General features: G+C 44.4%; 5 protein-coding genes and 1 long non-coding RNA gene across 8 annotated transcripts; 3 read left to right on the top strand and 3 right to left on the bottom strand.

Moving 5' to 3' along the window:
• Positions 1-694: 694 nt before the first annotated feature.
• On the bottom strand, positions 695-13,346 carry lta4h (leukotriene A4 hydrolase). Its single transcript, XM_084038919.1, has 19 exons — positions 13,148-13,346; positions 10,792-10,922; positions 10,592-10,712; positions 10,026-10,094; positions 9,303-9,407; positions 5,252-5,304; positions 5,098-5,170; positions 4,365-4,505; positions 4,245-4,268; positions 3,706-3,776; positions 2,307-2,418; positions 2,080-2,224; positions 1,897-2,000; positions 1,738-1,808; positions 1,600-1,654; positions 1,414-1,509; positions 1,259-1,341; positions 1,063-1,167; positions 695-933 (listed from the first exon to the last, which is right to left on the bottom strand). Exons 1-19 carry the CDS (start codon positions 13,295-13,297, stop codon positions 795-797), a joined length of 1,848 nt encoding a protein of 615 aa, XP_083895045.1. The 5' UTR covers positions 13,298-13,346; the 3' UTR covers positions 695-794.
• Positions 2,426-3,263, top strand: LOC311032265. The gene is made up of 2 exons (XR_014599169.1): positions 2,426-3,039; positions 3,076-3,263. It is a non-coding gene; the product is annotated as an uncharacterized lncRNA (long non-coding RNA).
• A 259-nt stretch (positions 13,347-13,605) lies between the features above and the next one.
• On the bottom strand, positions 13,606-14,781 carry atp6v1f (ATPase H+ transporting V1 subunit F). The gene is made up of 2 exons (XM_084038924.1): positions 14,537-14,781; positions 13,606-14,026 (listed from the first exon to the last, which is right to left on the bottom strand). The coding sequence occupies exons 1-2, from the start codon at positions 14,692-14,694 to the stop codon at positions 13,825-13,827; spliced, it is 360 nt and encodes a 119-aa protein (XP_083895050.1). The 5' UTR covers positions 14,695-14,781; the 3' UTR covers positions 13,606-13,824.
• Positions 14,782-14,946: 165 nt separating this feature from the next.
• Positions 14,947-16,397, top strand: lamtor4 (late endosomal/lysosomal adaptor, MAPK and MTOR activator 4). Its single transcript, XM_084038925.1, has 4 exons — positions 14,947-15,154; positions 15,319-15,402; positions 15,897-16,014; positions 16,131-16,397. The coding sequence occupies exons 1-4, from the start codon at positions 15,152-15,154 to the stop codon at positions 16,226-16,228; spliced, it is 303 nt and encodes a 100-aa protein (XP_083895051.1). The 5' UTR covers positions 14,947-15,151; the 3' UTR covers positions 16,229-16,397.
• Positions 16,398-17,768: 1,371 nt separating this feature from the next.
• On the bottom strand, positions 17,769-21,818 carry LOC311032262 (ADP-ribosylation factor 4). Its single transcript, XM_084038923.1, has 6 exons — positions 21,570-21,818; positions 19,842-19,922; positions 19,607-19,716; positions 18,799-18,870; positions 18,560-18,685; positions 17,769-18,209 (listed from the first exon to the last, which is right to left on the bottom strand). Exons 1-6 carry the CDS (start codon positions 21,634-21,636, stop codon positions 18,123-18,125), a joined length of 543 nt encoding a protein of 180 aa, XP_083895049.1. The 5' UTR covers positions 21,637-21,818; the 3' UTR covers positions 17,769-18,122.
• Positions 21,819-22,409: 591 nt separating this feature from the next.
• On the top strand, positions 22,410-27,508 carry gcc1 (GRIP and coiled-coil domain containing 1). Of its 3 annotated transcripts, none has more exons than XM_084038287.1 (4): positions 22,410-22,602; positions 24,248-24,712; positions 24,786-25,463; positions 26,123-27,508. In XM_084038287.1, exons 2-4 carry the CDS (start codon positions 24,350-24,352, stop codon positions 27,398-27,400), a joined length of 2,319 nt encoding a protein of 772 aa, XP_083894413.1. In that variant the 5' UTR covers positions 22,410-22,602; positions 24,248-24,349; the 3' UTR covers positions 27,401-27,508. The 3 variants fall into 3 exon arrangements, with proteins under 3 accessions (XP_083894413.1, XP_083894415.1, XP_083894414.1); XM_084038289.1 differs by having other exon boundaries at positions 22,460-22,478; XM_084038288.1 differs by lacking the exon at positions 22,410-22,602 and adding an exon at positions 22,617-22,729.
• The last annotated feature ends 131 nt before the right edge of the window (positions 27,509-27,639 follow it).

Here is a 27,639-nt window from a genome sequence, read left to right as displayed (position 1 = left end):
GGCAGACCCGACGCCTTCAGCCTGGAGAAGAAGATGGAGAAAAGGAGCCCTCCCGCTGGCTGCTGGGTACATGTTTGAGTTCTCTCTATTACTGTGTGAAGATTTCTATTTAAGGCAGATTTATATTTCCTATTGGTCTATCGGGTCGGGTTGTAATTTTCAGGCCCGAGAGTCTGAGGGTCTGGAGACCCAAGGACCTCCCGAGGACCTGAGGACGACCAGCATCATCAGCTGTTGTTACCCTCGACCATCATTTTAATTTCAATTTAATTTAAATCATGTAAACTTTGTATTAATTAGTCAGATTATTATCATCAGCATCTTCTGTAGTAATTATTTATTATTAATCAATCAATTCTGATGAGGGTCCAGGGACGGAGGATGATGAGGGTCCAGGGAGGGAGGATGATGAGGGTCCAGGGACTGAGGTTGATGAGGGTCCAGGGACAGAGGAGGTTTTTCTGATGAGGGTCCAGGGAGGGAGGATGATGAGGGTCCAGGGACTGAGGATGATGAGGGTCCAGGGACTGAGGTTGATGAGGGTCCAGGGACAGAGGAGGTTTTTCTGATGAGGGTCCAGGGAAGGAGGAAGTCCAACGTTGGACAGACTACCTCTGAGGCCGATTTGTGATTTTAGGTTTTAAGAATAAATAAATAAATAAATAAATAAATAAATAAATAGAGGGACGACAAGTGAAAGTCAGACACACTTTATTAATCAAAGGTCCTGTTTGATGGTTTCACCCGGGTACAGACTGGTGGTCTTACTGGAGTCCACCTTCAGGTCTTTGTGGTTACAGACTGGTGGTGTTACTGGAGTCCACCTTCAGGTCTTTGGAGACCAGTCCAGAGGTGACAGGATGCATGGCGGCCCTGTGAGCCAGGAAGACCCGGACTGCTTCATCACGATGCTTTTCACTGAGGAACACCTCTCTGAGGAGTACAAGTACACAAAGTGCTTTAACCACACGTCCAACAAGTAGTACATAACCAGAGTATAAGTACACAGTCACACAGATTACTGGTTTAAAAAGGAAAAGTACACAAAAAGAGTATAATTACCTGAAGAGCGGTCTGGTGAACTTCATCCTGCCCTGCTCCGTCGCCATCTTCATCGCCATGGGAACCGCTTCCTCCCACCCGGACCTGACACACATCCTAAGCCACCTGGAGGCAGAAGAGCCAATCAAGAGGCTTCCAGTGAGGGGCGGGGCTTCAGAAGAAGGACCTGGTCCAGGACCCGGTCCAGGACTCTTACCTGAAGCGGATCTCTGCATTCACAATGGCATTGAGATGGTAAACCTCCTGCATCTTCTTCACATGAGTCAGAGGGAGAGGATCCTGAAGGAGCAGAAGACATGTTGGTAGACTGAAGTGGACTGTGGTGGACTTAAGTGGACTGTGGTGGTTTACCTCCTGGAGCAGGAGGGACAGGAACTCGATGAGCTGGTGGGATGACAGTGTCTTCACATCTGACTCCTTAAAGCTGCTCAGATCCTGGTCTTTTGCCTGAAGGGGGACATGAGACAGAGGTCTGACCGTGACACCAAAAAGCACTAAACCCAGGTCCATGTCACCAGATCGTGGTCTAGGTGTTACCTGGATCCACCTCTGGCTCAGAGCGATGCAGGCGTCGGCCAGCGTTGTGTCGTACCTGAAACAAACAAGCAGACCAGGTTTAAAGACAAAGTGGAGGACCAGGTCTGACAGGATGGAGGTCTGACAGGATCCACTCACTGAGGTTTGACTGGAGGCATCCCAGGTGTGAACATCCAGGCGTTCCAGTCCACCTTGTTCAGGATGTCCACCTGAGACACAAAGACACAGTCAGGTCCACAGTTCTGGTCCCAGAGTTTGTGTGCCAGGTTCAGAGAGGTGGGTCCGGGTGAGTCTCACCTTGTCTTTGAAGTAGGTGAACAGGTAGTCCTTCCACTCGTCGCTGGTCACGCTGCTGTAGGCAAACATCTGGATATAGGACTTGATGAAACCCATGAAGACCTCTGAAGAACGACAAACCCACAGGTAAGGAAAACCTTCAGGACCGGACCTGACCTGAGTCCAGGTGTGTCCAGGTCCTACCTGGCCCTCCCAGCAGCTCCTCCAGGTGGTACAGCAGAGCGAAACCCTTCTCGTAGGGCACAGAAGAGAAGGCGTCGTCGGGGTCCACGTCCTGCAGGCTGGGGACCAGGTTGGTCAGAGGGTTGTTGGCTCCGAAGGTGTTCACCTGAGTGACGAGGCAAACAGGTGAGAACATCCATCAGTACAATCGAAAACATTCCAGACAGGGTCCAGGTCCAGGTCCTCACCGAGTCCTGCAGGTCCTTCCAGCCCCCCATGGCTTTAAACTGCCTGAAGTGTTCACCTTCCATAGACCTGCCGATCATCCTCTCCAGGTAGACCGTGTGACCCTCGTTCAGCCTGGAGACCACAAGCAGCTTATTGATCCATGAACCGATCACACGTCAATAACTGATCAATCAGATTGTGTTTTTTATCTTTAAATTAATAAATAAGACAGGAAACATGGAAAAGGAGGGTTAAAGGGATCCAAATGATTCAGCATTGTTTCAATTTGATCTAAACGTCTAATATTTCATTCAGAATCGTAACCCTGAGAAATCATATTTCACATTTTATATAGAGTAAATATCAGAGTCTCTCTCTTCTTGGGGTTCTAACTAAACCTGGTCTCTGGACTCCCGAGGCCTGGACTACTCAGCGGGTTCAACATACCAGGTATCCTTCTGTTCTCCAGCTTCCGTGACACCAACAACGGCAATCAGAGGTCAGAGGTCACACGACGCTGGTTATCAACTCTAAAGTCAACCAGGGTTTCCCTTTCCAGCTGTGACCGCATGCACATAAAAGAGGCGGGGCTTGCAGCATTTGACCAATCACAAACAAGAATCAGTCTACCGGCAGCAGAGCTGCGTATTTCACGTACGAGGAGCGAAAAAACTCCTTACTAGTGGTATTTAATATATAATATGACGGCCGTCATAAGGACACTACTAGATCTGACTGATTCCATCGTTGGTGGTGGAGGTACCCCCCATGTACCCAGGCTCCCTGCAGCGGTCCCGGGTTAGAATCCGTCCTGCTGCCCTCCTTTAAAGCATGTCGGCCCTCTCTCGTCCTTTAACTCTCACGCTGTCCTCCGCTATAAAAGGCCAAAACATAACGTTAAACACTGAACGTGTTGCTGAGATGTTTTCTTATGCCGTGGTGTTTGACAATATCAGCCTCATTCTTTCAGCTCTAATCCCGGCGGTGTAAAAATAAATATAAAAACATGATTCAAACTGGTGAGTTGGTACGCTGACACAGATAAGTCATTCCCTCCGACGAGAATCTGGATGTCTCATATAAAAACACTCGATCCACCGAGCTCCAGGGATCTTTTACAAACGCTGATGTCATCTTCAAGACAGCTGATTGGTCAGTAGGAGGTGTGTTTCTCCACGTTGATCTCTTATCAGGAACATAACCTGCTCCGGAGCAGGTTAGCTCTGCAGCATCAGTTACCATGGCGATCTACCCCGGTAAGAAGTGAACCAGCGTCGCAGGACGGAAAACCCAGAGCTAACGCTTAAGTTACCACGCTCAGCACAAATCCTGCTTCCTAGTCCAGACCTCTGACCTCTGGACCCCAGGAGTGAGTGAGTGAGTGAGTGAGTGAGTGAGTGTGTGAGAGTGTGTGTTTACCAGAAGTGTTCCCAGGTCTTGTTGGTCACCAGGTTTCCAGTCCAGCTGTGGGCGATCTCATGAGCGATCACCTGACAGGAAGAACAACATGTGAACACATGGACATAGATGAACACATGAACTCATAAACATAGAAGACATGAACATAGATGAACACATGAACTCATAGACATAGATGAAGACATGAACATAGATGAAGAGATGAACTCATGAACATAGATGAATAGATGAAGACATGAACATAGAAGACATGAACATAGATGAAGACATGAACATAGATGAATAGATGAAGACATGAACATAGAAGACATGAACATAGATGAAGACATGAACATAGATGAATAGATGAAGACATGAACATAGATGAATAGATGAAGACATGAACATAGATGAATAGATGAAGACATGAACATAGATGAAGACATGAACTCATGAACATAGAAGACATGAACATAGATGAAGACATGAACATAGATGAACACATGGACTCAGATGAACACATGAGGCTCAACAGGTGAACAGGTGTGTTCTATACTCACATTGGACAGAGATTTGTCTCCTGCCTGTAAAGAGAGTCACATGATGCTGGTCAGGTGACGTTTGAGGACATTACGGTTTTCATGTGTTAATAGTGTGTGTGTGTGTGTGTGTGTGTGTACCAGCAAAGTGGGCGTGGCGAAGGTGAGACAGGGGTTCTCCATGCCCCCGTAGGGGAAAGATGGAGGAAGAACCAGGATGTCGTACTGACCCCAAACATACGGTCCTGCCAGGTCCTCAGCGGTCTTCAACATGGTCTCGGTCTGACGGGAACATGAACCATTTCATGTCAACACAAGTATGCCTAACATGTCACAATACTACCCAATCCTTTGTTTGCGGTGTACTATGCATTTTGATATTTTTATGACAGTGCATGACTTTTTGAATTGTTTAACATTGTATGTTTATGTGGTATGGTCCATAGAAATAATGTAGTTTTTAAAATCATGATTTTATTAAATAAGTCACACTATTGTCCCGATCAAAAATACCCAAAGCATGACAAACTTCTCATCGCAGAGATTTCCAAAACAATTATAATATACTATGTCGCAAGACCGGCTCCAGATGGTACCTCAACTGGAACGGCTCCAGTACTGGACCGGCTCCAGATGGTACCTCGACTGGAACACAGTACTGGACCGGCTCCAGATGGTACCTCGACTGGACCGGCTCCAGTACTGGACTGGCTCCAGATGGTACCTGGACTGGAACACAGTACTGGACCGGCTCCAGATGGTACCTTGACTGGACCGGCTCCAGTACTGGACCAGCTCCAGATGGTACCTGGACTGGACCGGCTCCATGGAGGTACCGACCGGCTAAAGTCAAAGCAGTGGTTGGAAGACTCACCTCAGAGAACTCGAACGCTGCTTTATCCACAAACTCTTTCTCAGACCAAACTCTGGACCTTGGCCCGATTTCCCTGTCAACCAATGAGAGCACAGAAACTGAGTTTACCTGCTGCAGGTGACCGAATGAAACCAGTGAAGACATGAAAGAGTACCTGCTCTCCAGAGCTCCAACCACGATGGCTATCAGGTAAGAAGGCATGGGCACCTGAGGACAACATGAAGGTTGTTCAAACTCAACACATGTTGAAAAGACATTCAAGGCCACCAAAGGGGTTAACTACAGTCTACTCATTTATAACGACAGTCTACTCATTTATAACGACAGTCTACTCATTTATAACGACAGTCTACTCATTTATAACCACAGTCTACTCATTTATAACAACAGTCTACTCATTTATAACAACAGTCTACTCATTTATAACGACAGTCTACTCATTTATAACAACAGTCTACTCATTTATAACAACAGTCTACTCATTTATAACAACAGTCTACTCATTTATAACGACAGTCTACTCATTTATAACGACAGTCTACTCATCTATAACTACAGTCTACTCATTTATAACTACAGTCTACTCATTTATAACGACAGTCTACTCATTTATAACTACAGTCTACTCATTTATAACGACAGTCTACTCATTTATAACTACAGTCTACTCATTTATAACTACAGTCTACTCATTTATAACCACAGTCTACTCATTTATAACTACAGTCTACTCATTTATAACTACAGTCTACTCATTTATAACTACAGTCTACTCATTTATAACTACCGTCTACTCATTTATAACCACAGTCTACTCATTTATAACCACCGTCTACTCATTTATAACTACCGTCTACTCATTTATAACCACAGTCTACTCATTTATAACGACAGTCTACTCATTTATAACTACCGTCTACTCATTTATAACCACAGTCTACTCATTTATAACTACCGTCTACTCATTTATAACCACAGTCTACTCATTTATAACCACAGTCTACTCATTTATAACGACAGTCTACTCATTTATAACCACAGTCTACTCATTTATAACCACAGTCTACTCATTTATAACCACAGTCTACTCATTTATAACCACAGTCTACTCATTTATAACCACAGTCTACTCATTTATAACCACAGTCTACTCAGTTATAACTACAGTCTACTCATTTATAACTACCGTCTACTCATTTATAACTACCGTCTACTCATTTATAACGACAGTCTACTCATTTATAACTACAGTCTACTCATTTATAACTACAGTCTACTCATTTATAACCACAGTCTACTCATTTATAACTACAGTCTACTCATTTATAACTACCGTCTACTCATTTATAACCACAGTCTACTCATTTATAACGACAGTCTACTCATTTATAACTACCGTCTACTCATTTATAACCACAGTCTACTCATTTATAACGACAGTCTACTCATTTATAACTACCGTCTACTCATTTATAACTACCGTCTACTCATTTATAACCACAGTCTACTCATTTATAACCACAGTCTACTCATTTATAACGACAGTCTACTCATTTATAACGACAGTCTACTCATTTATAACTACAGTCTACTCATTTATAACTACAGTCTACTCATTTATAACCACAGTCTACTCATTTATAACTACACTCTACTCATTTATAACTACCGTCTACTCATTTATAACTACTGTCTACTCATTTATAACTACTGTCTACTCATTTATAACCACAGTCTACTCATTTATAACTACCGTCTACTCATTTATAACCACAGTCTACTCATTTATAACCACAGTCTACTCATTTATAACCACAGTCTACTCATTTATAACTACAGTCTACTCATTTATAACTACAGTCTACTCATTTATAACTACACTCTACTCATTTATAACTACCGTCTACTCATTTATAACCACAGTCTACTCATTTATAACTACAGTCTACTCATTTATAACCACAGTCTACTCATTTATAACTACAGTCTACTCATTTATAACCACAGTCTACTCATTTATAACCACAGTCTACTCATTTATAACTACAGTCTACTCATTTATAACTACAGTCTACTCATTTATAACTACCGTCTACTCATTTATAACCACAGTCTACTCATTTATAACCACCGTCTACTCATTTATAACTACCGTCTACTCATTTATAACCACAGTCTACTCATTTATAACGACAGTCTACTCATTTATAACTACCGTCTACTCATTTATAACCACAGTCTACTCATTTATAACTACCGTCTACTCATTTATAACCACAGTCTACTCATTTATAACCACAGTCTACTCATTTATAACGACAGTCTACTCATTTATAACGACCGTCTACTCATTTATAACCACAGTCTACTCAGTTATAACTACAGTCTACTCATTTATAACTACCGTCTACTCATTTATAACTACCGTCTACTCATTTATAACGACAGTCTACTCATTTATAACTACAGTCTACTCATTTATAACTACAGTCTACTCATTTATAACCACAGTCTACTCATTTATAACTACAGTCTACTCATTTATAACTACCGTCTACTCATTTATAACCACAGTCTACTCATTTATAACGACAGTCTACTCATTTATAACTACCGTCTACTCATTTATAACCACAGTCTACTCATTTATAACGACAGTCTACTCATTTATAACTACCGTCTACTCATTTATAACTACCGTCTACTCATTTATAACCACAGTCTACTCATTTATAACCACAGTCTACTCATTTATAACGACAGTCTACTCATTTATAACGACAGTCTACTCATTTATAACTACAGTCTACTCATTTATAACTACAGTCTACTCATTTATAACTACAGTCTACTCATTTATAACCACAGTCTACTCATTTATAACTACACTCTACTCATTTATAACTACCGTCTACTCATTTATAACTACTGTCTACTCATTTATAACTACTGTCTACTCATTTATAACCACAGTCTACTCATTTATAACTACCGTCTACTCATTTATAACCACAGTCTACTCATTTATAACCACAGTCTACTCATTTATAACTACAGTCTACTCATTTATAACTACAGTCTACTCATTTATAACTACAGTCTACTCATTTATAACCACAGTCTACTCATTTATAACTACACTCTACTCATTTATAACTACCGTCTACTCATTTATAACTACTGTCTACTCATTTATAACTACTGTCTACTCATTTATAACCACAGTCTACTCATTTATAACTACCGTCTACTCATTTATAACCACAGTCTACTCATTTATAACTACCGTCTACTCATTTATAACCACAGTCTACTCATTTATAACTACAGTCTACTCATTTATAACCACAGTCTACTCATTTATAACTACAGTCTACTCATTTATAACTACAGTCTACTCATTTATAACTACACTCTACTCATTTATAACTACCGTCTACTCATTTATAACCACAGTCTACTCATTTATAACTACAGTCTACTCATTTATAACCACAGTCTACTCATTTATAACCACAGTCTACTCATTTATAACCACAGTCTACTCATTTATACATGTGCATTAAAAAGTCGGATTATTTCTTCAGATCAACACAGGCATCGTTTCACAGGAAGGACAAAAAAAGGACAACCAGATTTAGTTTTTCGGATCAAAATTCAGATTCCCCCAATGTTTGTCCAGACTTTAGGGTTTTCTTCAGCTGAGAAACTAAACAAAAGAGTTCCGTGTTCACCTTTATGAATGAGTGAAAAAAGAATGACAGCTGGGTCCAACCAGGAAAATCCCCCATAATGCCATTCGCGTCTGTGAGCAATGTGGGCTGATGACGGTGATACTACTGGTTATTAGATATATAATGATATGTTCTTCACTTGACAGGTTGGACAAGTGGGTCAGACATCTACTTGTTCAAAGTAAACTCTTACCTATACAAACTATTATTAATTTATGGCTAGCAAATAAACACCAAAGTTAATTGTCATGTTTAATCTTAATTTGTGTAAATTAATCCCGACTTTAGAGGTACAGAGTAGTATTACAACATGTAATACACAGTGTAATACACTGGGGAGGGTCCCTGGGAGGCCAGGACCAGCATTGGTTACATGTATAACTACAGTTCTATGATTTATGACCTCTACTATCGACATCATCGCTGACATCAATGGCTGCTGATTGTCAAACAAGAGTAGAAAAGACTGACCGGCTGTCTGAACCGGTAGATGACGCGGTTGTTGTCCTGAGGATCCACTTCCTGTCCATCTCTCATTGCGCTCATCACAGCCACCAGGTCTTTAGGGACCGACACCTGAGAGAGAAAACACAGGGTCCACCAACCCTGATTTAATGCTGACACCTGAAAGACATCTATACGTGATTTAATATCAATAACCAGATGAAAAGGATGCTGAAATAACTCCATCATGATAGTGATCAGTAAAAAGTGCTGAGTCATGCTTTGTTAGGTCTGTCTGCAAGACCACAAGATAACTACTGTTAAAACGCTGGTTTTCTGAATGGAGTCTGGTTCATGGATGCTAGGCTACGCTAACATTGTAGCTTCTCCATCAACACTCCAAATAAGGTCGTCTAGACATAAATACAGCAGAGACCTTGTTGTTTCTACACAGACATATCTATTACTATACAGTCTATATATTCTATATATTACTACTATCATCTGTATCATCATTAATATTGATGACAGGTACCCACAGACATCAATAATGTTTTTTTCCTATATCTGATCGAACATCAGTGATTCTCAAACCTCACACAAACCTCACACATTCAGATCATCAATCTGCAGCTTTGCATCACCTTTCTAAGGAGAAAATCTGCATTGGGTCTGTTGAAGACAATAAAGAAGACACAGGTGTGTGTGTGTGTGTGTGTGTGTGTGTGTGTGTGTGTGTGTGTGTGTTACCTGAGCGTAGTAGGTGTGTTTGACAGACGGGGTGTCCTGACAGGGAACCATACTCCTGCAGTGGTGAGCCTGGAAGACAACACACAAGATGTAATTCACCGTCAACAAGTGCTGTTGTTCATATTATTATTATTAATACTACTACTACTAATAATAATAATAATAAATTTGATTTGAAATGTCTTATTTAAGTCGATTTATTTATCTGAAAACTTAAAGCCTGGACTTTTTTTCTCCCTACATTCTGACCTGCAGGCTGCTGAACAACAATCCTTTCATTTCAAGAGACATAATTAGAGGCCGTGACCTTCAGAGGTCACTCCGTTCCAGACGGAGCGCCAACGTTAAGAAGAAGCAGAAGTCACATTTCGGTTTCTTAATCATGTCAGTTGTTGCTGTCGGAAGTAAAAGAGGAAGGAAGACGACGGTTTAACAGAATCTGTCGCCACTTTTAACTTCTCCATTTGGGACAACAGTCATCTGATTATGATTGATTCATCACCTGAACACCGACTGATCAATAATCCAAAAGAAATAAACTAAAGGATGGATCTGATCGGCTTCACCTGGCACTGGCTGAACAGGTACGGGTGTTTTTTCCCAGCAGTCTGTGCAGGTGTGAGCCACTGCAGCGCCGACGCAGACGGAGCCGTCTCATAGGTCACCTCCACGATCACATGCTGCCCTCTGATTGGTGCAAACAAAGACGCGTTCATGCATTTTATTTTTTCGAAAGCCTGCCTGAGGAAGGAGAAGATGTGGTCACCTGGAGAGGTCAAAGGGCAGTGAGATGTCCAGCGGCGTCCCCTTGAAGCTGTGTTTAGGGCCCATCGTAAACCGGGCCGCCTGTCCATTCGTCTTCACGGAGAGGATCTGCAGGTCTCTGGTGTCCAAAGTCTGGAGCAGATAAAACCAGCGTTTTATGAATGGGGTTCTGACTCAGCAGGTCAGACAGACCTGCTGAGTCAGCTCTCAGCTGTCTGTGTGTGAACTACACAGATGTGCCATCACGAGCCCCGAACCCCCGATACGTCCAGTCGGGCTTCAACCCAAAACCACTGCCCGCCAAACTCCATTCAAAAACACAGCAATTTACACATTCACTCAAAAATACTTATAAACCAGATAAAATGCATTTAATGGACAGTCAAATGTTCATTTAATAGCTGCACTTCATTCATAACCGATCATTTAGCTGCTTGAGTTGATTGTGATTTTTATTTTTTATATTAAGATAAATGTTGCTTGAAGAAAAGCTTTGTATCTGACAATGAAACAAAGTCCAGGACCACATGGCCCCGGACTAAAGTCAAAGTCCAAGACCACATGGCCCCGGACTAAAGTCAAAGTCCAGGACCACATGGCCCCAATAAATTCAGTGTTGCTTGAAACTACATGACACCAAAGTCCATTCAAACACGGAGCGATTTAAAGATTCCCTGCTTAAAAGTATCAGATTACACGTTAGAAAGGCACGAAGAAGTTAATGTGATCAATCAATCTACATATTAATAGTTATTCAAATCCAATGTTTTAGCCCAAATAAATTAATATCCAAGTATTTCGTGCCAAACTCCAAAACTCAATTTAAAGGTCCTTGATCAAAAACATAAATACAGATAAAAGTTCAATAATATGAGTTAAGTAGTGAAGATCAATGTGATTGATTGGTGATTAGATGTCAGAAAGTCATTAGTCATCGTTAGTCAGAAAGAAGACGTCGGCCTCTCGGACACAAACGACCCAACCTGATGGAAAAATTAAACTGGATCATAGTCCCGGATCATAGTCCAGGGACAGGACTAGAACAGGGTCAGGACTAGAACAGGGCTAGAACAGGGACAGGGCTAGAACAGGGACAGGACTAGAACAGGGCTAGAACAGGGTCAGGACTAGAACAGGGACAGGGCTAGAACAGGGTCAGGGCTAGAACAGGGCTAGAACAGGGACAGGGCTAGAACAGGGCTAGAACAGGGACAGGGCTAGAACAGGGTCAGGACTAGAACAGGGCTAGAACAGGGACAGGGCTAGAACAGGGCTAGAACAGGGACAGGACTAGAACAGGGCTAGAACAGGGACAGGACTAGAACAAGGCTAGAACAGGGACAAAACGGGGATGGGGCTAGAACAGACTTTAGACAGAAATGTGGATCAGACCAGGATCTGGGGTTCATCTGGATGAGAACCCCAGTAATATTAGTATTACCAGTAGTAATATTAGCAGTAGTATTATTAACAGTAGTATTAGTAGTAGTAATATTAGCAGTAGTATTAATAGTAGTAGTATAAGAAGTAGATGTAGTAATATTAGCAGTAGTATTAATAGTAGTAGTATAAGAAGTAGATGTAGTAATATTAGCAGTAGTATTAATAGTAGTAGTATAAGAAGTAGATGTAGTAATATGAGCAGGAGTAGTATTAACAGTAGTAGTATAAGAAGTAGATGTAGTAATATTAGCAGTAGTGTATTAGCAGTAGCAGTATTAGTAGTAGTAGAAGTAGTAATATTAGCAGTAGTATTAATAGTAGTAGTATAAGAAGTAGAAGTAGTAATATTAGCAGTAGTATTAATAGTAGTAGTATAAGAAGTAGATGTAGTAATATTAGCAGTAGTATTAATAGTAGTAGTATAAGAAGTAGATGTAGTAATATTAGCAGTAGTATTAATAGTAGTAGTATAAGAAGTAGATGTAGTAATATTAGCAGTAGTATTATTAACAGTAGTAGTATTAGTAGTAGTAGAAGTAGTAATATTAGCAGTAGTATTAATAGTAGTAGTATAAGAAGTAGATGTAGTAATATTAGCAGTAGTATTATTAACAGTAGTAGTAGTAGTAGAAGTAGTAATATTAGCAGGAGTAGTATTAATAGTAGTAGTATGAGAAGTAGATGTAGTAATATTAGCAGTAGTATTAATAGTAGTAGTATAAGAAGTAGATGTAGTAATATTAGCAGGAGTAGTATTAACAGTAGTAGTATAAGAAGTAGATGTAGTAATATTAGCAGTAGTGTATTAGCAGTAGCAGTAGTACTACCAGTGGTTATATTACCAGTAGTAGTAACAGTAGTAAGATTGAATGGACCCGGTTAGCTCCGAGGCTAACGCGGGTCCCGGACCGTACCAGGGAGGAGAACCGGTCCTCCAGAGCCTCCACCGTCAGCTCCACCTTGGCTCTGATCACGTGCCTGTCGAAGTCCACGTGGAAGGTCAGGTTCAGGTGTTTGGTGACGCACCTGCCGACGGAGGAGAAGGAGCACGGGTCTGTAGCCATGATGAAGGGTCCGGTGTCTGCAGGAGACTGAGCCGCGCGTCTGACAGGCAGCGGGTTATCTACCGGAACTCGCTGCACGCACATCCGGCACCGGCACTTTCACAATAAAAGAGTCAGCGTAAGATGCTTGCATTATCGATCGGAACTGGTCCTGGATCCCTTCCCGGACTCCGTAGACAAAAGATCTCGGATAAAAGTTGACATTTAGAACTAGAGTTTAGTTCTCTGTTAAGGCGAACTTCGTCGTCCGAGATTCTAAATTAAAATAATGTTAAAGTATTCTTGAATAAAAGAGGCGGAGAAGAATGTCACAAACAACACGATCATTTATTTTCTTCGTTAATAGTTTTATAAGTTAAACACACAAACATTTCGTTTTGAGATATTTTCAGCACAGGCGAAGGAAAACATGACACACACACACACGCACACACACATATATATATATATATATTTAGTTATTGATGCAGTTAATAACCATCAATAAGTCAGGTGCGTTTAATCACACAGGAGGAAGCATTCGGGCTTCATCGGAAGTCCTCGGCGCAGAACATGCCCTTGGCTCGGCGCAGGATTGAGTCCTTGGACGCGTCATACGGGTGCTCCTTGGATGGGATCTCGAGGACCGCCGGGATCGACTGCATGTGGGCGTCGATGGCGTGACGGATCATCTCCGCGATGAACTGGTTGATCAGGATGATGCCGATGTCGTTCCGAGCCAGGAAACTCCTGGTGGACAAAACAACGGATTCATAGCCAGACTGCATTCAGAAATCCAGCAATTTAAGGCCCGGCTGAACATGCGCAGCTGTCCGCGTCACGAATCACACGAGCTTCGCGTCACCAGAGGCACTTTGTTATCTGCTGATGTACACACATCAATCCTTCATCTCGACTGCATTCCACTCAGTCTCGTTGCACTTCGTGATATAGTCCGGAAATATCAAGTATCGATCCGAGTAACACAAATGTTTAAGCTGGATTTTTTTGGATTTAAGAAACCACACCAAACTCTATTCAGATTATATTCCATCACTACTGGAAAATGGTGCGTTTTAAAAAAGGAGCCTTCATATCTGCTGCTCGTCGGATTATATTATATTATTTATGAGCCGAGTTGACATTTGGCTCCTCGAGATTAAAATATTACCAGAAAAGAAATCACTGCCTTCATATACAAGCGGAACACTAAACGAGCAGTTTTTTGAACGGAGTCTGGTGTGTGCGGAAGGAGCTTACTTGAAGGTCTCTTCGATCTCCGCGATGCTCGTCTCCTTCTCCACCACCAAGAAATTCGGTTTCCGGTTCTTGTTGAGCTCCCCGATGCCGCCGAGCAGGAAGCCGGTGCACGTGTCCTCGTCACCAATAACGGCGATCAGTTTCCCGCGTCCGGCCATCACGAGCTCCGAAGGTTAGGATTTACCGGAGAGAAGGGAAAACAGACGTTTACTTAGGGCTGCTGCTGCGGGTCATGTGAGGAGGTCAGCTGACCGTCACTTCCGCTTTAGTTAAAGCGCTTGGAACTATGCGCGCGCCCCCTGCTGCTGCGATAAAATGTTTTCTAGTTGGACTCGTCCGTCTGTGACATCGTTCTTTCACATATTTTTTAATAATTGTAGATTTGTAACTTCACCATGAAGCGGGAGGCGAGACGACACCGCCCCGGCGGTCGTCCCGGTACAACGAATCATTCTCATGTTCTGTGATCGTGCGCCACCTAGCGAGTCCCTCGACAAGTGCAGATTGTACTGCGCATGTGTATAAGAAAGGCGGAAGTGTAGCTGAGCTCCAACTTGTAAAAACAGGAGAAAAACGATAAATGAAAGAGTAATAATAATATTCAGAAGGAGAAGGATGGTGAGTTCTGTCTTCATAGTTTTCTGTTGGACTTTTATCATACGACGTTATTTGAACTCGGCGACGTTCACGTGACTTTACAGTCTTTAAATAACCCTTTTACTGTTGGTTAGCTTGTTAGCAGTTAGCTTGTCAGCTCGGTCTGATCCGGTTCTTGTTGACAGACGACAGCGGCTCTGACTGCGGGTCTGGAGCGGATCCCGGACCAGCTCGGGTACCTGGTCATCAGCGAGGACGGAGTTCTAGCCGTGAGTCACTCCATTCAACTTTCTGTCGTTTTAATATGACGTTGTTCACGAGTTCATTTACATACAAAGCTCCAAAGAGGATCAGAACCCACAAGGTTCTGTAAAGGTTCGGCACGGTACATGTTTGGTTAAGGTTTGATCATACTTTGCTCCTCTCATCTGAGATATTGGGACTAATGAAGCAAGATCGGTTGGTAGTTTAATACATTAGGGTTTGACATTTGTTCTGTGTAGTGAAAACAAAAATTACAACCAAACTTAATTCAAATTTCTGCTAATTTCTGTTGGTCTTTATTATTTAGTTTTAGTGTTTATTAGTTGTCACAACGTGTAGTTAGAAAACTCAGTTTAATGTTAATAAATGAGAACATTTTAATGGAGTTAGGTTTATGTTCTCATGTTATAATTGGTCCAATATTCCTAACATCCTGATAAAGATTCAGTTTTCATGAGTCCATTCTGCTGTGGACCACCTGACCTTTGACCCTCATCAGTCGGCAGGTGAGCTGGAGAATGATGAACACACAGCAGCTGTGATGATGCAGATGGTTCGAACAGCGAGTCGGTTTAAGTTACCTGGATCAGCTGAGCCACCCTTCAAACGCATCTCAGGTAAGGTAACAGTCTCACCTGGAGGCAACCCTCTCACCTGGAGGCGACCCTCTCACCTGGAGGCCACCCTCTCACCTGGAGCCGACCCTCTCACCTGTGTTGTCTTCTCTCCTCAGTGATTCTGGAAGACTTCGTTTACACGCTGACAGTTTCTGGTCAGAAGGTTTTCGTGGTCAAACGTCAGCACAACCAACAGGAAGCCATCACCGTTTAGAGGCGGAAGTCAGCGATGATGGAGGTCAGAGGTCATCAAAGATGAAGGTCGGAGGTCAACTGCTGCTGGGAGTCAGACATGTTTCATTATGTTTTAGGTTTTGTTTATTTAACTAAATGAAACATTCATGTTTGTTTTAACTCAACGATTAATAAAATAATTGGCGTTATTTTACCGTTTTGTTTGCTTCATTACACGACTTTAAATGATTAGAATCATGCTTTTATTCTGAAGGTCAATTTAATTTCAAAGGACGATATATAGATAATCATTAACATGCTGAGGATTTTATCTATTCTATCCATAAATGAATCAGAATCAAACAAATATACTTGGAAGCAGATGTCCAGGTGGTGCTGCCGGTGTTACCATGGTGATGAAGACGTCGCCAAGGAAACCGGAGTTTTATATGACCTTTTTAAAACTAGTTTAATACTTGAATGCCAAGTTTCAACACACGTTTGCACTTGAACGTGATTGATATTTAATTAAGTTTTACTCATTAAAGTTTGAACAGGAAGTGATTGTTTTTGTGAAAAGACTAAATGGAATTTTTTTTTTTTAAATCACTTAACAATTAATATATATATATATATATATATATTTTTTTTTTTTTAATTAAGTGATTCAGGTGTTAACGTATGAACTTATACTTAGATACTTACAAATAATAAACATGTAATAACATGGGACATTAAAATACGACGTTCAAACAACTTAGAACAAAATAAAGATTAAATTAATTAAAACAAATCTGAGAAGAAAAAAAAACATTTATTGCATCATTGTTGTCTTCTTCACATTGTTAAGGAATGACGAGGCCTTCAGGGTCGGCTCAGTCTTCACAAAACCAGGTAACCGTTACCTGTAGGAGACCCCGCCCCTCAGGTAACAGTTACCTGTAGTAGACCCCTCCCCTCAGGTAACAGTTACCTGTAGTAGACCCCGCCCCTCAGGTAACCGTTACCTGTAGTTGACCCCTCCCCTCAGGTGACAGTTACCTGTAGTAGACCCCGCCCCTCAGGTAACCGTTACCTGTAGTCGACCCCTCCCCTCAGGACACCGTTACCTGTAGTAGACCCCTCCCCTCAGGACACCGTTACCTGTAGTAGACCCCTCCCCTCAGGACACCGTTACCTGTAGTAGACCCCTCCCCTCAGGTAACAGTTACCTGTAGTAGACCCCGCCCCTCAGGTAACCGCTACCTGTAGTAGACCCCTCCCCTCAGGTGACAGTTACCTGTAGTAGACCCCGCCCCTCAGGTAACCGTTACCTGTAGTAGACCCCTCCCCCCAGGACACCGTTACCTGTAGTAGACCCCTCCCCTCAGGTAACAGTTACCTGTAGTAGACCCCGCCCCTCAGGTAACCGCTACCTGTAGTAGACCCCGCCCCTCAGGTAACCGTTACCTGTAGTAGACCCCGCCCCTCAGGTAACAGTTACCTGTAGGAGACCCCTCCCCTCAGGTAACCTTTACCTATAGTAGACCCTGCCCCTCAGGTAACTGTTACCTGTCTTAAGCCCCTCAGGTAACTGTTACCTGTAGGAGACCCCTCCCCTCAGGTAACCTTTACCTATAGTAGACCCTGCCCTTCAGGTAGCTGTTACCTGTCTTAAGCCCTGCCCCTCAGGTAGCTGTTACCTGTCTTAAGCCCCGCCCCTCCTCTTCATCAATTCCTGTCACGTGATTCTAAAACATGCGTAATAAAAAAGGGGAAGAAGAGAAGGAGAAAATGAGCTCAGAGTCTATGACATCACTTCCTCTGACAAACGACACACTGATAATTTAAAAAAACAAAAACAGTTCAGTTCCTCCTCTTCATCACTTTGTACATGGCCATCAGTCGATGACATCATCAGTCGATGACATCATCAGTCTGCTGCTTCCCGTTTCCTAACGTTTCGACAGCTCGTTGGAGAGCCAGTCCAGACCCTCATAGAGACCAGTTCCCTGGGTGGCACAGGTGGCCTGGACCTGCCACTGAGACACAGACAGGTGGTGAGACACAGACAGGTGGTGAGACACCTGGACATCTAAAGCATGTCTACAGTGATGTATTGATTACTGATATGTGTCTACAGTATATACGTATGTATTGATTATTGATGTATTGATTACTGATATGTGTCAACAGTGATGTATTGATTACTGATATGTGTCTACAGTGATGTATTGATTACTGATGTGTGTCTACAGTGATGTATTGATTACCGATGTGTGTCTACAGTGATGTATTGATTACTGATGTGTGTCTACAGTGATGTATTGATTACCAATATGTGTCTACAGTATATACAGATGTATTGATTACTGATGGTTATAGATCTTACAGTTCTACTGCGCAGGCTGTGCAGACCCAGTTTGTCGGTGAGTTCACTGACTCCCATCGCGTTTGGAAGATCCTGTTTGTTGGCAAACACCAGAAGAACGGCCTCCTTCAGCTCGTCCTCCTGGATCTATAGAGAGTACATGCTGAGTGTTAGAAGCAGGAAAAGTGTGGATATCTATCTATATGTACACAGTACACACACATATATATAACTATAAAACATAGAGAAGAGTTCCTCACCATCTTAGAGAGTTCCTCAGCAGACTCTGTGACTCTCTCTCTGTCGTTGCTGTCCACTACAAAGATCAGACCCTGCCGGGGTCAGAGGTCAGAGTTCAACAACAGACATATCAGTACTAGCTGGTGTCCAATTCTGTGACTGGTTCAGATGAAGTTTAATCACTGTACAGTGGAGAAAGGAAATCACAGCGTATCCATGAAGATCCATTCTCCAGAATGGACTAGCCGAGAGACATTTATACAGAACTATCTGGAGAACAAAAGGGAAGGCGTCATGAGTGGATTTGAATTGATTCAATCGTGTCTCTTCAAAGGGGAAGAGACATCCCAGGATGCCAACAAAGTGTGACTGTTCACGGGACAGCTAGACAATGTCACAACAGGCGGCATTCATCAGGCCTTGATCAATGTATGTGAGATAAAGATGTTTCGGAGATGGTCCAGGAAGGAGGACAGGTCAAAGGGTCTTTTCATCAGGATGACAAGGGTTAAGCACAATCAAATAGGAGCAGCAGGATATTTGATGAGTACAAGACAAAGGAATATTAGTAGGAGATAAAATAAGAACTGTAAGGTAACGCATTTTCTTCTACACCGGCTAACTAGTACGTCTACCTCCTGCTGTTAGACATGAGTACTGCATGTGCACTATTTCAATTACAGGCATCACAAGCTTTCTGTGTGCTTTCCATTGATACATTGATGTCAACATGTTAACAGGATCCACCTGTTCAATCATTAAGCACTGAAAACAGGTCAGAAATGGCCGGTCCGGATTGGAGTTCTGGTTCAGGTCTTGGTTGTGTACCTGTGTATTCTGGAAGTAGTGTCTCCACAGAGGCCGGATCTTGTCCTGACCACCGACGTCCCACACGGTGAAACAGATGTTCTTGTACTCCACCGTCTCCACGTTAAAGCCTGAAACACACACACACACAATGGATGTTTCCCAGCAGATCAATTATTATCCCTTAACACTCCGATGGTATCACGTCCCTGAGTGATTGATTGATCGGTTGGTTGGTTGGTTATTGATTACTTACCGATGGTTGGGATGGTGGTGACGATCTCTCCGAGCTTCAGTTTGTACAGGATCGTTGTTTTTCCAGCTGCGTCCAAACCAACTGAAACCAGACCAGATATGGAGATCTCAGAAACCAGACATTAAAACAGATTTTAAACATGACTTTAAACCAGACTAAGGGTGCATGGCTTAATGTTGTTTTCAAGGAGCGCCGTCTCAAAGTCATTGCAATAGAGAACAAGACAAAGAACACAACTGAAACTTTACTGACAAGTCACATCTGCGCATATTTCTAGTAAACACGGCATCAACGCATGTGAACGCGAGAGGAGCGAAACACAGCGGCATTTTTATTCTTAAAGTACATGAGTCTGAAGCCCAAGCCCGACCCAGAATCCATCGGTATCCGACACAGCCATCAACAGTATTTTCAGTCATAAATCGGCTCGATAGCTGGGGGAGATCCGAGTTGAACACTGATTGATAATGAGAGGGACGGCCTATCGATTAAAGTCGACGTCATGTCCACATTGCGTACCCGTGCATGAACTGTACCGGACTCAAATCCACCTCTTCCAAGCGCGCCAGGCCGAGGAAGTGTACCGTTCTTAAGTACGGAATGGAACAGTCACACTGGCCAAACAATCCGGACTTCAGGCTCAACTTTAACAGCAGAAACCAGACTTTAACAGCAGAAACCAGACTTTAAACCAGACTTCAACAGAAGAAATAAGACTTTAAACCAGACTTTAACTGCAGAAAACCAGACTTTAAACCAGACTTTAACGGCAGAAACCAGACTTTAAACCAGACTTTCACAGCAGAAACCAGACTTTAACAGCAGAAACCAGACTTTAAACCAGACTTTCACAGCAGAAACCAGACTTTAACAGCAGAAACCAGACTTTAACAGCAGAAACCAGACTTTAAACCAGACTTTAACGGAAGAAACAAGACTTTAAACAAGACTTTAACTGCAGAAACCAGACTTTAAACCAGACTTTCACAGCAGAAACCAGACTTTAAACCAGACTTTAACAGCAGAAACCAGACTTTAACAGCAGAAACCAGACTTTAAACCAGACTTTCACAGCAGAAACCAGACATTCACTGCAGAAACCAGACTGTAAACCAGACTTTAACAGCAGAACCAGATTTTAACAGCAGAAACCAGACTGTAAACCAGACTTAAACAGCAGAAACCAGACTGTAAACAGCAGAAACCAGACTGTAAACCAGACTTAAACAGAAGAAACCAGACTTTAACAGAAGAAACATGACTTTAAACCAGACTTTAACTGCAGAAACCAGACTTTAAACCAGACTTTAACAGAAGAAACCAGCCTTTAAACCAGCCTTTAACAGCAGAAACCAGCCTTTAAACATCCTCATAATGACTCACTTTAAAACTACATTTAATCGGTTACAGAGGCGACGCGTTAAAACAGCTGTTACATAGACTCCGGCTCCTTTAGACCCATTAGCTCTGAACGTTAGCCTCTGCCATCTACCCGTGTTATATTCGTTTACATTGTCGGTTAAAGTTGGAGTTTCGGATCAACCGAGCGGGGCGGCGTCCATTGAGTGCGTTTGATCATTAATATCAGCGGAGAGAGTCTTTTCGGACGTCACCGGTCCCTGGCCGGTTGGCCTCGGCGCTAGCTAGCCAATTCTCGGCGCTAGTTAGCCCATTCTCGGCGCTAGTTAGCTTAGCCTCTGCGATAGTTAGCTTAGCCGTGGTACTCACCCATCAGTATCCTCATCTGCTTCTTCCCGAATAACCTAGAGAACAGAGACGAGATTGTCAGACCCATCTTTGGATGAGTAAGTCCCGGTTCAGGCGCGGCGGGATCAGGAACCCGACAGGGGGGAGTTCGGCCGGTTTGTCCGGGAGAAGTTGCGGCTCAGAGCCCAGAAGAGACAGGGGAGCGGCGGGGACGAAGACAGCGGCGCTACGCAACTCCTCGGTGCCACGTCCAGGCCAACGCGGAAAAAATGACGTCACTGCTTTGAAAAAACTTTATTGAAACCCTCCCAAAATATGCTGCGTTCAAGTTCTACACGTTAAATTCACACGTACAACAAGAAACACGGGCTGCGGTCGAATAGTCTATTTTGCTTCGGAAGGTTCCTAACTGAAGAAGTGATCTTGTAGTCCATTATTGTAGTTTCTCCAGCGCAGTCACTCACCGGTGCCGATCATCAGCTGTCAATCATCAGCACTGCAGCATTATAATGACGTAGCTCAGTGAAAGTCGGATTCTCTGAGCACCACGGTCTCTTTTCTTAAATCCTTTTGAGTTCTCCTATTGCCTTTCCTTAACCCCGTGACGTTTTCTCCAAAGGTCAAGGAATAGGAGTTAGGAATAGGAGTTAGGACCTCATTTTGTGACTATTCGACTGCAACCAAAGTCGTTTAATGCAGTTATTATAATAATTACATTTTGTGTACTGCATACAATCATTTGACAGTACATTTCAAAAGGGGAGAGAATACACTTAGTTCTATATTAATCGAAATTTAAAACAAACAAAACAAAAAAATCTGTCTTTTTCCTGACTACAATGAACGCAGCATGAGATCCGCCTCTTCTTGCTCCTCCCTCCAGTTCCGGTTGAGACCAACATGGCGGCTGGTGGCCGACGGTGTCTTCAGGTTAAACTCGGAGTTTATTTGCAGTTTTCTTCCTAAGTATAGTGACTCGCGCACGTTTCCGGTTGCACTCGAGCTCGTTCAACTCTTCCGCTTGTGTCCGAGTCTGCTGGCGGAAGTTAATGAGGTGAGAACCGGAGAGAACCGGAGGTGAACGTCGCTGTTCGTACATTGATACATTTACTCAACTATCCTACTTCAGTACAAATTTGAGGAACTTGTACTTTACTGGATGTACTAGTACTTCACTAGAGGTACGACATGTATCTGATAACTTCAGTTGTCTCACAGATACACAAACATAGTATTCCCTAACAGTTCGAACAAGAACCGCTGTCCAGCAATCAATAAGTCCAGTTATCAATTCATCAATAAGTCGATTGACAGAAAATGATGTGAAACTATTTTGCTGATTCATTTTGATGATCAATAGATCAGTAGAAGTAATTAATAGGAATTTGTCACATGACGCAACAGAGATTGAAATATGAATCAAATAATTCAAATAAATATAAATAATATTAATGATTAAGAACCAAACAACATGTTTTTATAGACCAAATCAATGATGGCTATATATTCATTAATTTATCAAAACCTGATCAATGATTCTCAATTAACCCGCTGATTCCTTTACAGTCACTCAGCAGTTATTATTCAATATTTATTTGTTTTATTGTTATTAAAATTATTAATCAATAAATAATCAATAAATCTTCTATTAATTAACAGATCAAGTTCGAAATGTTAGTTGTATTTTACCAACGGCCGTTTTAAACGTCGTTTTTTAACTCATTTTGAAGCCATCCATCCATCGTCTACCACTTATCCTGTAGTCAGGGTCGCAGGGGGCTGATCCCAGCTGTCATTGGGTGAAGGCGGGGTTCACCTGGACAGGTAACCAGTCTATCACAGAGATATGTAGAGACAGACGGGTATCCACTCTATCACAGTGAGACATGTAGAGACAGACAGATAACCAGTCTATCACAGGGCTGACATGTAGAGACAGACAGGTAACCAGTCTATCACGGAGATATGTAGAGACAGACGGGTATCCACTCTATCACAGTGAGACATGTAGAGACAGACAGATAACCAGTCTATCACAGGGCTGACATGTAGAGACAGACAGGTAACCAGTCTATCACGGAGATATGTAGAGACAGACGGGTATCCACTCTATCACAGTGAGACATGTAGAGACAGACAGATAACCAGTCTATCACAGGGCTGACATGTAGAGACAGACAGGTAACCAGTCTATCACAGGGAGACATGTAGAGACAGACAACCAGTCTATCACAGGGAGACATGTAGAGACAGACATGTAACCAGTCTATCACAGGGAGACATGTAGAGACAGACAGGTAACCAGTCTATAACAGGGAGACATGTAGAGACAGACAGGTAACCAGTCTATCACAGGGAGACATGTAGAGACAGACAACCAGTCTATCACAGGGAGACATGTAGAGACAGACATGTAACCAGTCTATCACAGGGAGACATGTAGAGACAGACAACCATTCACGCTTCACACCTAGGGGACATTTAGAACCTAGGGGACATTTAGAACCCACGCTCACATGCAGAACATGCAAACTCCACACAGAAGGAACCTGGACCCGCCCCGGGAATCGAACTCGGGACCCTCTCGCTGTGAGGCGACAGTGCTACCCACTACACCACCGTGCAGCTCATTTTAAAGCCCTTTTATCTTTTTAGTTTAATCACTAATTCAAGTTATTAATTCAGAATTTGTTTTTCAGAAACCATCAAACCCAGTTTGAGTCTCATTCCTCCCCATGAAGTCCCAGTTCTGGTTCTGCATGGATCTGGATCTGGTCTGGCCCTGGTAGACCTTCAGAGTCATGGAGAAGTTTGGGATGAGTTTCGGGGGCGGTCCCGGCAGGAAGGAGCTGCTGGACACCGTCGAGTCCCAGAAGAAGCAGCTGGTCCAGTACCAGACCCGCTTCAAGGATGTGGTCCGGGCCTACAAGAGTCTCCTGAAGGAGAAGGAGGCTCTGGAAGCCAGTCTGAAGGTCTTGAGTGTGACCCAAGAGGTGGACCAGCAGGACCAGGACACCACCACCATGGACCTCCAAGAGGACGGCTGCTCACTGCACAGTGAGGACAGCGTAGACACGGCGGCATCCGTGGACCAGAGCGAGACCGCCAGAGGGGACCAGAGCGAGGAGGACCAGGGAGACCCAGGAGGGAGGTCCAGCTCCACGGTATGTTTTTAAAAGCTTCATTTCACAAGTAATAACCAACAAAACGACAGAAACCTGACTTGTCTTCCTGCAGCGGGCCAACCCGGACGACGGTGGCTCAGAGAACGGTGGAGTGGGGGCGGAGCAGCAGCAGCAAACCACGCCCCCTACACAGACCACGCCCCCTCCCAGCATGGAGGCAGACCGGCGGGTCGCCCAGCTGAAGAACCAGCTGAGCACGCTCACTAGCGCCCTCGCCACGGTGACGCAGGAGAAGTCTCGGATGGAGGCGAGCTTCCAGGCCGACAAGCGTCAGCTGAAGCAGGAGGTGGAGGAGCTCCAGGTCCACCTGGTCGCAGTGACGACGCAGCAGGAGGCGGAGCTCAGCGCCCTGCAGCAGCAGCTGGCCGAGAGCCGCGCCCGTGTCATCACGCAGCAGCACGAGCGGGAGGAGGAGCAGCGAGATCACGTCCAGCAGCTCCGGGAGCTGCAGAGGATCCTGCAGCAGGAACGAGACCTCCGCCAGGACTCAGAACTCCGCCTGCAGGACGCCAAGGCTGCGCTCCTCATGACATCACAGGCTGTGGACCGGGGGGCAGAGTCTGAGGCTCACCTGAGCCAGGTGAGGGAAGAGAGAGCCGAGTTATGGAGGAGGCTGCAGGCCGCCGAGGAGGACCAGAAGAAACCAGATCCCAGACTGGATGAACTGCAGCATGAGCTGACGGAGCTGAAAAACCACTTCCAGCAGCAGATCCACATCGAGACCAGGAAGGTAAATCTGAGACCCTGACCAACAAAAACCAAGTCGAAAGTAACTAAAACAGATCCACATCGGACCAGAAAGGTAAGACCAGGTCTAAAGTAACTAAAAGTGATCCACATCGGACCAGAAAGGTAAGACAAGGACTAAAGTAATTAAAAGTGATCCACATCGGACCAAAAAGGTAAGACCAGGTCTAAAGTAATTAAAAGTGATCCACATCGGACCAGAAAGGTAAGACAAGGACTGAAGTAATTAAAAGTGATCCACATTGGACCAGGAAGGTAAGACCAGGTCTAAAGTAACTAAAAGTGATCCACATCGGACCAGAAAGGTAGGACCAGGTCTAAAGTAACTTAAAGTGATCCACATTGGACCAGGAAGGTATGACCAGGTCTAAAGTAATTAAAAGTGATCCACATCGGACCAGAAAGGTAAGACCAGGTCTAAAGTAACTTAAAGTGATCCACATTGGACCAGGAAGGTATGACCAGGTCTAAAGTAATTAAAAGTGATCCACATCGGACCAGAAAGGTAAGACCAGGTCTAAAGTAACTTAAAGTGATCCACATCGGACCAGAAAGGTAAGACCAGGTCTAAACTAACATGATCCACATCTGACCACGAAGGTAAGACCAGACCAGTAACTGGACTCTGCTTGTGGTCCATAGGCGGGCCAGGCAGAGGATCGAGCTCGTGAACGGGCCCAGGCTGCGGAGACCCGGGTCGCCGGTCTGGAGCAGAGGGTCTCTGAACTGTCAGAGCTGCTGGGTTCCTGTGAGAAGTCGAGGCAGAGAGACCAGCAGACCGCTCAGAGACTCCGAGACCGGATCCTGCAGCTGGACACGGAGAACAAGACGCTCGCCATGGCGGCCTCCAGCAGGATGACCTCTGACCTTGGCATGGACGAGACGCAGCTGGACGTTGGCGTGCTGAAGGAGAAGCTGGAGACGGTGAAGAAGCTGCTGCAGCTGGCGGCCCAGAGGAACCCGGACCAGAGCATCCAGACCCTGACCCTGCCGGGGACCCAGAGTGGGACCCAGGTGGACCCGGGTGGAGACCAGGCGGCGGCGGTCTACCAGCAGGAGCTGCAGCAGCTGAAGGAAGAGTTTGAGCGCTATAAGCTACGAGCGCAGGTGGTGCTGAAGAACAAGAACTACAAAGATGGCTGCCAGGCCAAGGAGCTGGAGGAGGTCCGGGACCAGCTGGCCGAGCTGAAGGAGAAGTACATCAACTTGCGGATCCAGAGCGACGAGGCCGAGACCCAACACCGCCGGCAGCTGGAGGAGCGGCAGCAGCACGCGGCAGCGGCGCAGCACACCTCCAGACAGGAAGTGGAGCGGGTGGAGGCGCTGCACCGCGAGGACCTGCTGCAGCTGGAGGCAGAGCTTCACAAGCAGCGGGCGAGGACCATGGCACTGCTGGATGAGAAGGACGCCGAGCTAGAGAAGCTGCGGGCCGCCACGCCTGTCGCCAGCTGCAACGCCAGCAACATGGCCGACGCCGAGTACGAGTCCGGGCCGGAGAGCGAGGGCGACATCATTGGCCGGGCGCTGCGGCGGGTGGCGCCCAACGAGCCCACGCTGCTGCTCTACGCCGAGCAGCTGGCCCGGAAGGAGGTGGAGGCGGGGACCCTGCGGCGCCACAAACACCGGCTGGAGGAGGACCTGCACCAGCTGCAGGCGCGCCTCATCGCCAACGCCGAGCGCCACGACGAGGAGGCGGCCACGCTGCGAGCGGAACTCGACAAACTGATCAGGGATCAGAGCCGAGAGGGCGCCAACATGGAGTACCTGAAGAACGTCATCTACAAGTTCCTCACGCTGCCGGACGCCAGCGGGAGACAGCAGACGCTCGGCGCCATCCTCACCATCCTGCACTTCAGCCCGCAGGAGAGGCATGGCGTCATGAGGCTGCAGGGCGCCCCCTGGTGGTCCAGCACCAGGTAGGAGGCTGCAGGGCGCCCCCTGGTGGTCCGGTCTGAACTGTGTACATGGACGTGTGACTGATATATTTGATTTGATATATTGTGCTGAAATTAAAAAAGGTTCCTGCTTCGCTGAATCCGTTTGGTTCCTTTGGAAGTTCTTCTGAACGACCGATCAGTCAGATTAATATATTGATCAGTCAGATTTGATCATCTTGAACCAGAATAAATGATAGAATATAGAATACAGTAGAAACAATG

The sequence above is a fragment of the Eutrigla gurnardus genome (assembly GCF_963514095.1).
Source record: "Eutrigla gurnardus genome assembly, chromosome: 21".
NCBI lineage: Eukaryota > Metazoa > Chordata > Actinopteri > Perciformes > Triglidae > Eutrigla > Eutrigla gurnardus.
The sequence above is the reverse complement of the archived record's forward strand: the minus strand, read 5'-3'. Positions and strand labels throughout refer to the sequence as shown.